This window comes from Bradysia coprophila, chromosome IV (genome assembly GCF_014529535.1).
Source record: "Bradysia coprophila strain Holo2 chromosome IV, BU_Bcop_v1, whole genome shotgun sequence".
In the NCBI taxonomy this organism is placed as follows: domain Eukaryota; kingdom Metazoa; phylum Arthropoda; class Insecta; order Diptera; family Sciaridae; genus Bradysia; species Bradysia coprophila.
Window position 1 is genome coordinate 14,879,639 of NC_050738.1, and position 13,617 is coordinate 14,893,255.

General features: G+C 34.0%; 1 protein-coding gene across 1 annotated transcript; it reads right to left on the bottom strand.

Moving 5' to 3' along the window:
- Positions 1-2,202: 2,202 nt before the first annotated feature.
- LOC119086010 (malate dehydrogenase, mitochondrial-like) lies at positions 2,203-3,532 on the bottom strand. Its single transcript, XM_037196586.1, has 2 exons — positions 3,325-3,532; positions 2,203-3,252 (listed from the first exon to the last, which is right to left on the bottom strand). Exons 1-2 carry the CDS (start codon positions 3,431-3,433, stop codon positions 2,321-2,323), a joined length of 1,041 nt encoding a protein of 346 aa, XP_037052481.1. The 5' UTR covers positions 3,434-3,532; the 3' UTR covers positions 2,203-2,320.
- Positions 3,533-13,617: the final 10,085 nt, after the last annotated feature.

Below are 13,617 nucleotides of genomic sequence, written 5' to 3' on the forward strand. Positions count from 1 at the left end.
GAGAGGAAAATAATTAGAAGCATTGCATAACATGACTTCAATTTGTCAAAATTAGACGAAGGAAAACGGTCATCAATTCGGTAACATGAAATTCTAGATCGCTGGATGCCAGGGCCTATTTTCGATAATTTAAATTCTCGAAATTATCGAAAAATTATCAAAATTCTCCAAAAATAAATTTAAGTATTTCGATAATTTTTGTAGAATTTAGAGAATTTTTCGATAATTTTGAGAATTTAAATTATCGAAAATATGCTGGATGCTGGTACAATTTCTGATTTTGTTCAGTCGAAGCTCTAGATCAAATTTCGAGCAGTCATACTTCAGATTAAGCACTGTGATCCATAATTTCGGTCATCAAACACATATCAGTCATCAAAAATGACTACCTCTACGAAAGACTCAGAACGGGTCATCAGGTATCCCTTGATCTGAAACTGAACTGAACCGTAATTTAATTGAAATATAAGATGATTAATTATTTCAAACAAACTCCTTAAAAATTCTAAATTTTTGTATTTTTTTGGAATTTAATTGAATTAAATCCGGTCGGGCCGGATAAAAACTCAGGCGGCCCGACTCAACAGCTCTAGCCAGGGCCTATTTTAAGGAAATTAAATTTCAAAAAATTCTCACATTTTTCCATCACTTTTCGTCATTTCATCTAAAAACACAACAGATTGCATCGTAAATGTTGTTTTTACTGCCTTTTTAGTTGTTTTTCATGTCTTTGAGCTTAACTGATTACTTCGGAATGAGATGTAACAGAAAACAAAATTTGGAATTTTTCTAATTTTTGTGAAATTTGTGAAATTTTTGGAAATTAAATTCCTTAAAATAGGCCCTGGCTCTAGCTGATGAAATATTGAAAATACTCGTCGGACGTTACAGTCCAGCCACAAATAAATATGGAAATATGGTATGCAAGTGCATGACTTGTGTATCAGGTTATCTCTAAACTCTAAACTAGTCAGAACGACAGGTATACGCTCACATTCCTCATCAATTAACTAAATTTTATAATTTAAAATGTAATGGGAAACCAACATGATGTTATCAGCCTTTAACATGCTATCCCAATGAATATTTATAACTTTTAGATGGTAATTTAATGTCCAACAAGGATAGAGTGTCTGTGTTTTCATAACGGAAATCGATAGAAATTTAATTAAAATTGACCAACCAACGTACGCAAAGAGTAAATTCACAGACTAACAGAGAAATACTAATAGTAAGATGGAAATATCAACAATGAATGTCAGCATTTCACTGGGTCGATTATTTTTACTTTCGGACAATCAGCTCACAGTTAGCTACTTTCTTATGTATGGTGTCGACATTAAGATGTCGAATTATAACGCAGAATGTAATTATAATATCCGAAATTCTTAGGCGAAAGATTGCTTTCATGCCACTAATCGTTTTATTTGTCAAAACGAGAAACCTTTGTTTTTGGCCTCCAGATCTGTATAACTATAAAACTTACACAGTGAGCTTTTTCGCAGAGCCTTTTATATATCGAAAGAAATAAATGAGTAGAAATTAAGGAAGTGAAACAAACACAAAAAAAACTAAATGAGATGGCTAAAAAGGTAGAAAAAGATTTTCGTTGTTTTATATATAAATTCGCTCCACAAATTCAAAGGATAAATAAAATAAGCAGCGTCATTTGGGAGTGTAACGTTAATTTGGTTTTAATGATGCAATTAAGTGTTGAATTTAAGTCATGTCTCAAGACATGGGGATATTCAAAAAGGTTTTAATTTAAATCCTAATTTACTGTATAAGAGCAGAAAGCATAAATTACAACTACAGTGGATGTACATCTACCAACAAATATGCTGGAATGTGAAAACTAACCGTAACATGAAATCCTGCGAGACGTTAAGTCGAGTGACATTCAAGTTCGTAATAGGGGGAAGTTTCGAGTTAAAATGCAAAATTCATAAATCTTCTTTCAAAGAAGGAAAGTGTTTTTTAGCACTTTAATTAAACGTAACCCCCCGAACCTAGGCTGAAATGGGATTAGTCTGATAAATACTCATCTTCTCACAGTTTCCACACATTCGACCTTACGTGAAATGGTTAAACGTCTTAATTCTATAAAAGGTGGAGGTGTGCCAAATGAAACCGACTAAAAAAATGTGGATTTTTGTAGAGTTGTAAGAACACAATCACTGTGCTAATAATACGCGGTTTCTGGACAAGGTTGAAAGGACACTTCTCCATAAGAGTCAGTGTCCAACGTTTATTAAAAACTGTGATTTATAACCAAATTAGTCAAGAAATATTTTATTTGAAGATGCAATGCATTCCGAAATCACGATTGGCTCTTCTCGGCAGCCGCCTTGCCATTTCGAGCAAATTCAATGCCTTTTTCAACATTCTCTTTTAACTCCGGAACTGCCATTCGCAGCAACTCTTCTTCGTACTTGTTCATTTTAGGTAGACCGTATGCAACTCGAACACCCGTTCGTCCTAGCATCATTGGCAATGAAAAATATTTTGTGTCGCAAATATCCGACAATATGAAACCGCAAGCAACAATATTGCTTTCGCCACGTAGTGCTTGTATCAATTTTAGAGCAAAGTTTGCTCCTGCCCATGCCATCGCTATTGTCGCTGAACCCTTACCAGCCTTGGCTTCGACAACTCGCGTACCAGCATCACGTATACTTTCTGTGATTTGATGGGCCACTTTTTCGGGAATGTTAACTGACGGATTGCATTGCGATAACAACGGTACGATAGTTATGCCAGAATGCCCGCAAATAACCGGTATATGTAATGTTGACGGATCAATATTAGTTGCCATTCCAACGAATGTAGCTGCTCGTACTTCGTCTAACGTTGTTACGCCGATGACACGTCTCGGGTCAAATTTCTGTTCCTTCATCATCGTTTCACATAAAACGGGCAGGCATGAGTTGACTGGATTGGTTATTAGACCAACTAATGCTTGTGGGCAGACGTTTGCTATTGCAGTTCCCATTTCCTGCACAATTCCTGCATTAGACGTGAACAAGTCGTCTCTCGTCATGCCAGGCTTTCGTGGCAGTCCAGCTGAAATCATTACGATATCTGAATTGTGTAATGCCTCGTTCAATCTTTCTTTCCCATCAAAACCATACACAACAGCCGGCGTATTAATATGCGAAATATCCGCTGTTACACCGGCAGTGTTTGCGATATCGTAAAGAGCTAGCTCGTTGATCAGTGGACATTGCTTAAGCAGCAGAGAGAGTGGTTGACCTGAAACAGTTAAAGACAATTTGTCGTAGATAATGGTCTTCCGGTGGTGACGCAAGTAATATTTGAAATTACCAATGCCGCCAGCAGCTCCAAGAACGGTAACTTTCATATTTGACCGAGTTGAGGTCGAAAATGCTCTGATCAACGGGTAAGTAAATTTCGATGTTAATTGACGAAACATCTTGAAGGCAAGTAAAATTGTAGATGTTGAGAACGAGTTATTAATAACTTTCACGAAATTTTGTGTGCGGAAAAATTCAATGGCAATCTACGATTATGCGTTCTTGATACATCTTTGACAGTATAGCTGAATAACCACAGTGATTTCTGAACAAGTGAACCGGAAAAATTTTAATAGGTTTTTTCAATCGTGATAGGTCATCTTCTACGGAAACTTGCAGTACAACGTTTTGTTTCCAATCAGTTACTTCAATCTTTTGTTAAAATTAGATGTTAAAATACTCACTTCCGAATGGTCCCTTCTCAGATCCCTTTTTTGATTTAAATTATAAATTAAGCGACCCCAATTAACATCAGCTGACCCATTGAACGTAGATGTTATATAAGTTTTGAATTATTCATGGTCCATTATTACACGAAGACGTATTAAAGCCAACGTAATGCTGTTGCTATTTCCACTTTAACCAAACATAAAAGTATAATTGCCCAATAAAATGAGAATCATAAAATATTCTTGTTATGTTGTGGACATAAAAATTGAATATTTCGGAGGGTTAAAGGATATCAAAACATCAAAATAGCTTCACAATATTCGTAGCTGGTTTATACGACTGTATCGACTATGGGTTGCATAAATTTTATGATAGAAAAACGAATGATGGAAATTGTACAATATATATGGATACATCAGCGACAGTATGAATATAACATGGTGAAGGACGAAAAGGATTGAAATGTGAAGACTACACATTGAAAACCGAATTATTTTTATTTCCGCGTGAAATATTATCCATCCAGTCCTTCTTGTAAATAGTAAAACATTTTCTTCTCTCTTTTCTCGACTTTAATTTTATTTTGTTTACGAACATAAAAACTTTGATTATTTTTCGGTTTATTGAGACAAAAATAATGTTGTTGATGTTGAGTGAGCATTATTCAATAGAATATAGTTTTTAGAATATGTTTTATCGGCCATAAAATAAGATAAAACACAAAGAAGCGAACTGAAAACTTGCTCGTTTCAATAAATTAGATTTTAGCGACAATGTCATCGTTTCAAGTTGGCAATTATTTAACAATACTGAAGTGAATGCCCTCGGGAAAAATTTTATATTTTGTATATGGACATTGCAGCCAGCCTAGTTTCAGACTTTCAGTTGATTGTGAAAACAGTTTCCAGCTAGGAAACTAGGGAAAGTTTTCTACTACAAATCTGTTAACGAATATAATATGCAAACGTAACTGAATACAAGGTAATAAATTCACGCCGTAAGTGCGGTCGAAATTCAAAATGGAAGGTGTGGAGGTTTTTCTAACGTAGCGTCATTTTCATACAATGAAGCGTTGAAATGTATTTTTCGGTTCACTTTTTCATTGAATCGTTCACTTAAAATTCAAATTTTAGGCACACTTACGGCGTGAATTGTGTCAAAAACGTCGTTCGAATGTTATGTTTCAATAATACTCTATCTAGCAAACAAACTCTCAGCTGTCTATGTCAACACCACATTTCTTTGCATTCAACAAACATTATTCTACATTTTGACTTACTACGTTCTAATTTACATGTAAATTCCAAAGGCAACTTGACACTTTCACCACCTTTATAAAAGTACATTGTTTGCTAGATAGAGTATTGGTTTCAACAAACTATAACTCCCAATCGGCGTATATCATTAACATGTTAAGTGGTATAAAATCTACAATTACCATCTTCTGGTGACCAGCCGTTTATTAGTGCATGATTCAACACATCCAAAACCCTCTCTAGCAACCAAACTTTTTAAAAAGAAATGAATTAGTGTGTAAAATAAGTTTGAGAAACTATGCTTTTTCATAAGGCTTAAAGTGAACAGACTCACGAATCGCAAACAAGTAGCAGAGTTTTACAAACGTCTTTACCCCCTTAATAAATGTAGTTTGTTTGCTAACACATTTGTTACTTCATTCGACTCAGTACTTGTTACGTAATGCCAACACAATCGATACAGAATCTATTCTTTCATTAGTTTAACATGCGTTTTGCTGTATTACGCCGTATATGACAGTGTGTAACACTTTTCCTCGGTCCCCTTCAGTAAGCGGCCAAAACGTCTTCAAGTTCCCCTGAAATTTGTTTGTGTGTCCCAAATCATGCTAAATTTTTAATGTTCCCCTGTTTGGCTAGAAGGTCTTATTTCCTTAGCATATCCTCGTGATTTCACCGTACATTTGCCCGTGTCATCATTCACCGCAGTTACACCTCGGAATATCCCACGTGTTACATATGAAGAGTGTAGTAGTTCGTATTAAGCCAATACTCTACCTAGCAACCAAACTACAATTATTAAGGTGGTAGATACGTTTGTGAATCACTGCTACTTTGTTCGCTCGTGTTGTTGTTGGTTTTTAGTCATATTAAAAATCAGCGTTTCTCAAACTTATTTTCCCCCCTACATCGATTTTTTGAGAGAGTTTGGATGCTAGAGAGAGTATTGATTAAGCACGAATGTGCACGGTGAAATTTATTCGGGCCTCTAGTTCCAGTGCTAGGTTGACAAAACCGTTCTTGTTCTCGTTATACAAAAATATCATTCAGCAACTAAGCATGACCATTATCAACTACGATAAAGATCTTTAAAACCATAATTTTGGGTGGTGTTTTCTTGATGGTGTAAAATATAAAATGTACGAAGAGCAGTAGAAAAAGTCGGTATTGTCTGAATTTATCAACATTATTGTGCAACTTCCCAAAAACTAATCTTTGTTTCTCGATAAACTTGTTTGTTGTGTCCCTAGTTAAGTCTGTCCAATTGGTTTGGTTTATTTTTCCGATTGAGCCACAAAATGTGACAAAGCATATTATGAAGTCAAAATATTTGTCAACAAAACTTGTAATCAAAAATAACAAAAATATATTTCCGTCATATCCATTTGCCCGAAACAACCCAATTTTCTTTCACAATATCTCAATAAAAGGACATTTCCTTCTATTTAGAATAAAAGAGTTTCGAACACATCAATGCATGAAAACGCCAGAACCCATTTTTATGCTCACTACACATACACACATTCTCTTACACACAAAAAAAGAGTCGAACAGTAAAAGTAGCATTAAATGGAATAAGCCCCTGACATTGATACCAAAAAGTTTGGTATAAAGATGTTGATCGCATAAATGGATTTAAGGGATATAACAACCATTGTGTGCCGAAATGATATATGAACTCAACGCAAACTATCATCAGATTTTCGCCTAGTTTGATTGTACGTACAGTGTGTGATTGTGTCTTTTGAATTACTTATAAACTTTTTCTTTTTCCGTTACGGATATCGAGAAGACACCAACAGAACTACAACAACAAAAAACAAGTAAGGGAAATGGAGTGATAAGAATGGAGATTCAATGAGGTGACTATTATATATGCGAGTGGTGACCACACACATTACCAATCTCTGGAGTCTGGAGCAAGCACATTGATTTTAGTTTTTGTCACAAAAACTACTTAACTAGATAATCGGAACTAAAGTATTCGTCCATCGAATAGTAGATTTTGTTATATGACTTCGATGTGTGTTGTTGTTGTCTTCATTGGTAATTGGTTGGTATCTTTAGAACAGTCGAGAACAGTCCTACATCTTCTAATAAAAATGGCTGCAGTAAAAACAGACACCCTCGTAATAATTCTTATTGCAAATTCCGATAAAGTCGTTCGTTTTCAATTTTTTATATCATTTTCATAATCACCATAATATGGGATTTATTTTGCATAATGCGACCATAATATGAACACGAGATGTTATTCATTACACAACTCGTAATAACAAATCAAAATATTAAATCCTTACCAACAATTTAATGTGTTCAGTCAGTCGTTTCAAGTCTGATATGTTTTGTCTGCACGGAGCTGGAGAGAAACCAGTTTTGTTTCGGAAAATGTTTCTGGCTATGATATAAATAAATATTAACCATAATAACCGAGCGAAACCGCTCTCAAACCCGTCGCACCAAAGATGCAAAGATTCATCATAATTTGTGGTTTTTTGGGGGGTTTTCTCGGGTTTTATAGTAACGATGAAAATCTTATGGAATTCTTGTATTATATCATGAAAGCGATAAGGAAAAAATAAACAAAAAATAAAAATGATTTATTAGAAGTTTATGATTATAGATTATTTGATATTTACTCGTTATGTCTTGTGTGGTAATGATGTAATACCGAACGAATGTCATATAAAATCGTATAATACGACCGGTTATGACAAGAAAACGGAAATCGATTTTCAAAGTAAAATGTTCACAAAAAAAAAATTAATTCGATATGGGTGAATAACCCATCACAGAGAAAAGATTTTTAATAAAAATTGAGCCTAGGGAAGCTCTAAGAGTTAAGTTCCTCTTTTCTATGTGTTACACGCTAAGTTTGATAGAAATTTATTTAGATTGAATATCATCATGGATTTGAATACGGAAAATTAGATTTAAAAAGAAAAAGTAAATCTTTGGATCGAGATCGAGTACTCTCTTTCTCAAAATAATTTTGTACCGTTGCTTTCATATTCATTGACATTATGTTCTCTTCTTTTATAGTAGAATATGCACCCCAAATATCAAATATCAGTATAAATAGGGATAATAACAAACTCGTATATCGAGCTTTTCCAAATTATTTGAAAATTTAGAAAATTTTACAAAAAGAAAATTTATGAAAATAGTGCGGGCTCCTACTCAATTTCACTTCGACCTTGAAATAGATTTAATGTTGGCAGTGGAAAACGTAATAATTTTAATGATTTCGAAGTGAAATTGCAAGAAAATTTCTCGTCGAGATGCGAATCCTCGAGTTTTGATATGATAATACACATAGCAAATGGTTGACCATAGGAGTAAATGTGAGTTCTTTTGTCTGCTCACTTAAGTTGTTCTAATTTTAATTTTATTTTCCTTTCTCTAATTTCTATCTTTCCTTTTCTTACTTAAAAAAAACCAAGAGATTTATATCGTCGTTTTTGCCTCTATTATTGTTGATGTGTGAATAAAGACGTGATCACATGATTCAAAAGCGTTCAAGCTTGCTGCTGTTATTGTTATAGTCGATGTAGAATTTGTAATTTGTCTCGACGATGTAACGTATGATGTGTCGTGTTGTATCAACGAAAAAGAAAACATTGAATAAAGGCTTGTTTATATAAAAAAGGTAATAATTCATAATTGTCGTTTGGTGTGATGTGAGTTGCAAACGAGGAGATGCCCAGTAGAAAAAAAATTTCGCCTGTAATCTTACAAAAATTACGTTTTGGCGGTAGCGCTTTAGTTCAAATGTGTGTGCGTTTGCGGTAAAATAAATAAGTGTGAAAGTAGCAAATTTCCAAAAAGTAATTTCACACATCATCATTTCACGCATCAAAATTTCACGCATTACTAAAACGTTTCCCTGTTTAAGTCGAGTATGTATACAAACAGTCGGTGAAATGAAGTTCCCATACGTTTTCCACACGATGTGAAAATCTTAACATGTGGCCCATACATTTTCTGTCAAAAATTCATTTCACCGTACCGATGCATACCTGACTTTAAGGAATGCAACGGACGCCAAATAACGTATATAAAAAAAAACAATCGCTAGGTCTTCCTAACTTTCTCTAAATAAACTCTCAAGTGTTATGGACTTTCAGGAGACAAACAAACAGATCAAACAGTTTCTATAAAGTTAATAGTGACTTGTTTTTCCTTTCGGTAATTTGCAGATGAATTGCATCCAAACATTTACTTACAAACACAATATTTTCCGAATTTTAAGTTTGTTTCAAAAGCTTCAAATAAATATCTAAGTTTATGCCTGCAACAAAGCATTTCTCTGATTTATGTACGGACATACGATGTAATAAAACGTCTCTATGAACTGCACACGGGCAATTCCATCAACCGTTTTTTGGTACTGTGACGCAAGTACTCATATCTATATATTTGTAGTGACAGCTCTGAAGGTTGTGATGTTAAGAAAAGTTGTAGATTTGGAACTCTTTAAAAAAATTCCTGAGATGGTTCCAATGATCCTTCTGCTGTAAAAGACCATATTGATAAGAATGTATGGTGTGCCACGTTGCATTTTAATACAATAAATGTAACGTGGGACACCATACATTTTTATTGATATGGTCTTTTGCAGCAGAAATATCATTGGAACCAACTCAAAAATTTTCTTAAAGATGTCAAAATCTACAACTTTTCTTAACATCACAACAGTCAAAGCTGTCACTGCAAATATATAAATATGGAGACTTGCGTCACAGTACCAAAAAACGGTTGATAGAATTGTCCATACCGTTGCAAGTTGAAACATTATTTCTGATAGTTCTGCATCGTTCGCATGTTATAGCAAATTCAATGTTGTCGTTGAGAATGTTCTACCATCAGGTGTGCTAATCGTTTAAAATTATGACTTGCATTTATTGCAAACGGTTGTGAAGTTACCATGTTTCAAATATGGCTCTTTTTGGCTATTAAATTTTACAAGTTCAAAAGGCCATCTGAATCTAAATTGTATGCTACGAAGGATCGTTTTCGGGATTTACAGACCTCAATTGTAATATGTTATACAGTTGTAATGTTGGGCTGATGCGTCCGGTTGAATTATGACGACAGCAGTGTTTTTCTAAGCGTTTTGTTCTTAAGATATCAACTTACAGTCTCATTGGGTTCAGTTTGAAAAATTCAACAAAGAAATAAAAAATCTTGCAAAATTCATATTATGCTGAGTTTTATGACGTAGCACATAACGCCTGCATCTAAAAACTTTTCTTCTGCAATTCAAATACTGAAAAGCTTTTTTACGACGAAAATTTGCATTATCATAAAAACAATGCAGCAATCAGTGTGGATGTGAAGTTGTGCAAAGTTACAATGAAATTTCTCTCCGATTTTTTTTTTCTATTTATAAACAATTTGAGACTTTTTATGTGTGGTTTCAATTTGAATTGAAATAATTAGTCGCATCCGTCACATCCACATAATGCCGAGTGAAAAATCTCAACTCCTAGAACTGGCTTATTGTAGAAGATACTCTTTGTACCAGAAAGTAGTGCAATTCATTTACTCAATTCGAGTGTAATTCTATAAAGAAATTTCTTTTATTTCAAAGACTGGAGCAAAAAAATCCTTTAAAATGCAACACTTTAACCGTCAAAGCTTTGTCAAGGTTTATTTAATTTCTGTTTCTCTTAGTAAAAATAATACGAAAATTGCATACGATTGCAGCATTCTTCGAAGTGTTTTCATTTTCTTGAAAATATAAAATGTTTCGAGTGTTTTATTATGAAATTCTACTTATATTTGTATCATCACATCCCGTACGATTGAATGAAATATTTTATACCAATACTATGCGACTGGGTGTGTGAGGCTTCTTTTTCTATAGAAAAAGAAAAACCATATGCCGTCGTCGTAGTGTTATATAGCATAATACATCACTACCATGCACTATATTATAACGCAGGTCACATTATATATAAATGTATGAATTCAATTTGAAAAGCTTTACATAAAGTTTTGGGACTTTGGGTGAATAAATTTTATTTATATGTTACAGCAGTAACCAAAAATGGTAGAAATTTTTGCAAAAAAAAAGGAACATAATGGACGTTACGTTATTCCCGTTTGGATATATATTTTTTGCACACATTTTTTTCACTCGTCTGTTTGTATAAAGAAAGTTTTCAATTCACACATTGTAACGAAATATCAACTTAATGTGTGAAAATTGTTGAAATAATATGAATTTTATAGAAATACTTTTGTGACGACTTTGGATATAACTTATTTTGAATAATGTTCGCATTATATATTATGAATATCCTTCAGTGTTTTCCGTCTGTAAGAATTTTTTTCTTCTTACCAATGCAAATGAATACAAATGTATGACTTCTGTGAACCATTCTTTCGGTAATATGAAAAATGTCATGGATTTTCGATTGAAAAAAATTGAAGTGAATTCTTTTCGGAGGTTTACATTCAAATGTGACTCAAATTGAAATTATACGTCCTTTTCATTTGATTTATTAAATTTTTTATGAGGTATTCTTTTGAAAAAGAGCCTACCGAAATCGGCTCTATTCGACCCTAGAAGCCAAAACCACTTTCAAAAAAATTCGAAGTTTGTGTGGCTGTCGAAAGGTGATCTAAAACCGAAAACTTGCACTTTTCTTACAAAAATTTCTCCAGCTACGCGAGCCGTATAGGGTCGTGTGGGGTGTCATTAGAAAGGTAATCACACGTACTATTGAGCCGAATAGGGACTTATTGTATTTAAAATTCATCGACACTGAAATATGTCCAGTTAAAGTTTTCAACCGAAGACTTACACCGTTCTTCTCGAGGTACACAAAACGTACATGGTCGTGTAGGATGTTATTTGACAGGTAATTTAATGTGCTTTTGGGCCAAATAGGGTCTTATGTGGTTTAGATGCATCTACGATGAAATAGAAGTTGAAATGTTTAGGTGTAAATATTTCATCATAGATGCATCCAAACTTCATAAAACCCTCTTTGGCCCAAAAGCACATTAAATTACCTATCAAAAAATACCCCACACGACCATGTACGTTTTGTGTACCTCGAGAAATTTCAGTAAGAACGGTGTAAGTCTTCGGTTGAAAACTTCAACTGCACATATTTCAGTGTTGATGAATTTTAAACCCAGCTAGTCCCTACTCGGCTCAATAGAACATGTGATTACCTTTCTTATGACACCTCACACGACCCTGTACGGCTCGCGTAGCTGGAGAATTTTTTGTAAGAAAAGTGCAAGTTTTCTGTTTTTGATCACCTTTCACCAGCCACACAAACTTCGAAGAATTTTTTTGAAAGTGGTTTTGGCTTCTAGGGTCGAATGCCGGCCTTTCTAGGTACATATAAAAAAGTCCTCTGGAAAATGCGTCTGATTTCGGTAGGCTGTTTTTCAAAAGAATCCCTCTTACAGTCAAAGGCAGTCAATTTTCAGCATAAATTTGCTTCAGCTGTTTTTCAGCTGATCCACACACATACAATCATACATCATTTTTGGAAAAACGTTCACTAACGAGGTGTGACGTTAGTGAACGTTTTTCCAAAAGTTAATATGCTTATTACTATCGCTACTTAACGAGTTGTAGCGCGAATTAAGTAAGCTACACTTAGGGTTCTCATTTTTGAATTTTGAAATAGAGGACATCTTGGCATAGAAAAAAGGACTAAAAGAATTTTTGCTCTGTGGGTATGAGCTGCGTCAAATTAATTTAAAAAAGAAATTTGTCTTGAAAAAATAGGACATTTTATGAAAAAAGTGATCGAGGCGTAAATGAGGACATGTACTGTTAACAGAGGACGATGGGATCCCTAGTTACACTCTACAGGTGTACGTATATACAACTTTACATGCATGGCATTACGAGAAAATTTAAAAGTAAGAACCCACCACGTTTTGATCAAACCATGAACCGCTTCTCCACATCATCTTCTGATTTACATTACTGTTGCGAATGTGAATGATTTTATGATTTAAATCATGATTTAAAATGACATCGAAAGATCCGGTAAAAACAAGTCGTAGACAATTGGTAACTCAATAAAATCTCAATTTTAGTTCAAAAATAGATTACCAATTCGTCACATCCCAGCTGCCTAATTCAATAAATACTCAGACAATTCATTCTCTTCATTGGTAACATTCTTCAATTTACTGTGTTGCAGACACAAAGCCTGTTGCTTTTAATCAGACACTTACCTATAAATTCCGTTTTTTTCTGCAATCTTTGAAAATGTTTGTTGACTGACTGAACAAACAATCTTCATTTCAATTTCTCGACTTTTTTTCATATTTGTTGTATACTTACACCATTTCCACACTAATATTTGCGCACAAAAAACGACACCAAACAAAAACGGAGAAAAATTGAAATTTCCTAGAAATTCAAATTTTATTGGTAGAATTGAGCTTTATCGACAATGTACCTCATATGTTGAATAAGATATCCGCAGTGAGATATTTACACGAAAAACAGATAAAATAAATTTGCATTTGAGAACATATTCTCATGTTGATATCTAAATCCATGTTTATGTACGGTATATTTCCCGCGCTTATCAGAACAACTGCCACATAGTAGTTTTCCACTAAATAAGTGGATTTTTCCCTATTCTTCATAAACTCAACGCCAAATTGTATAC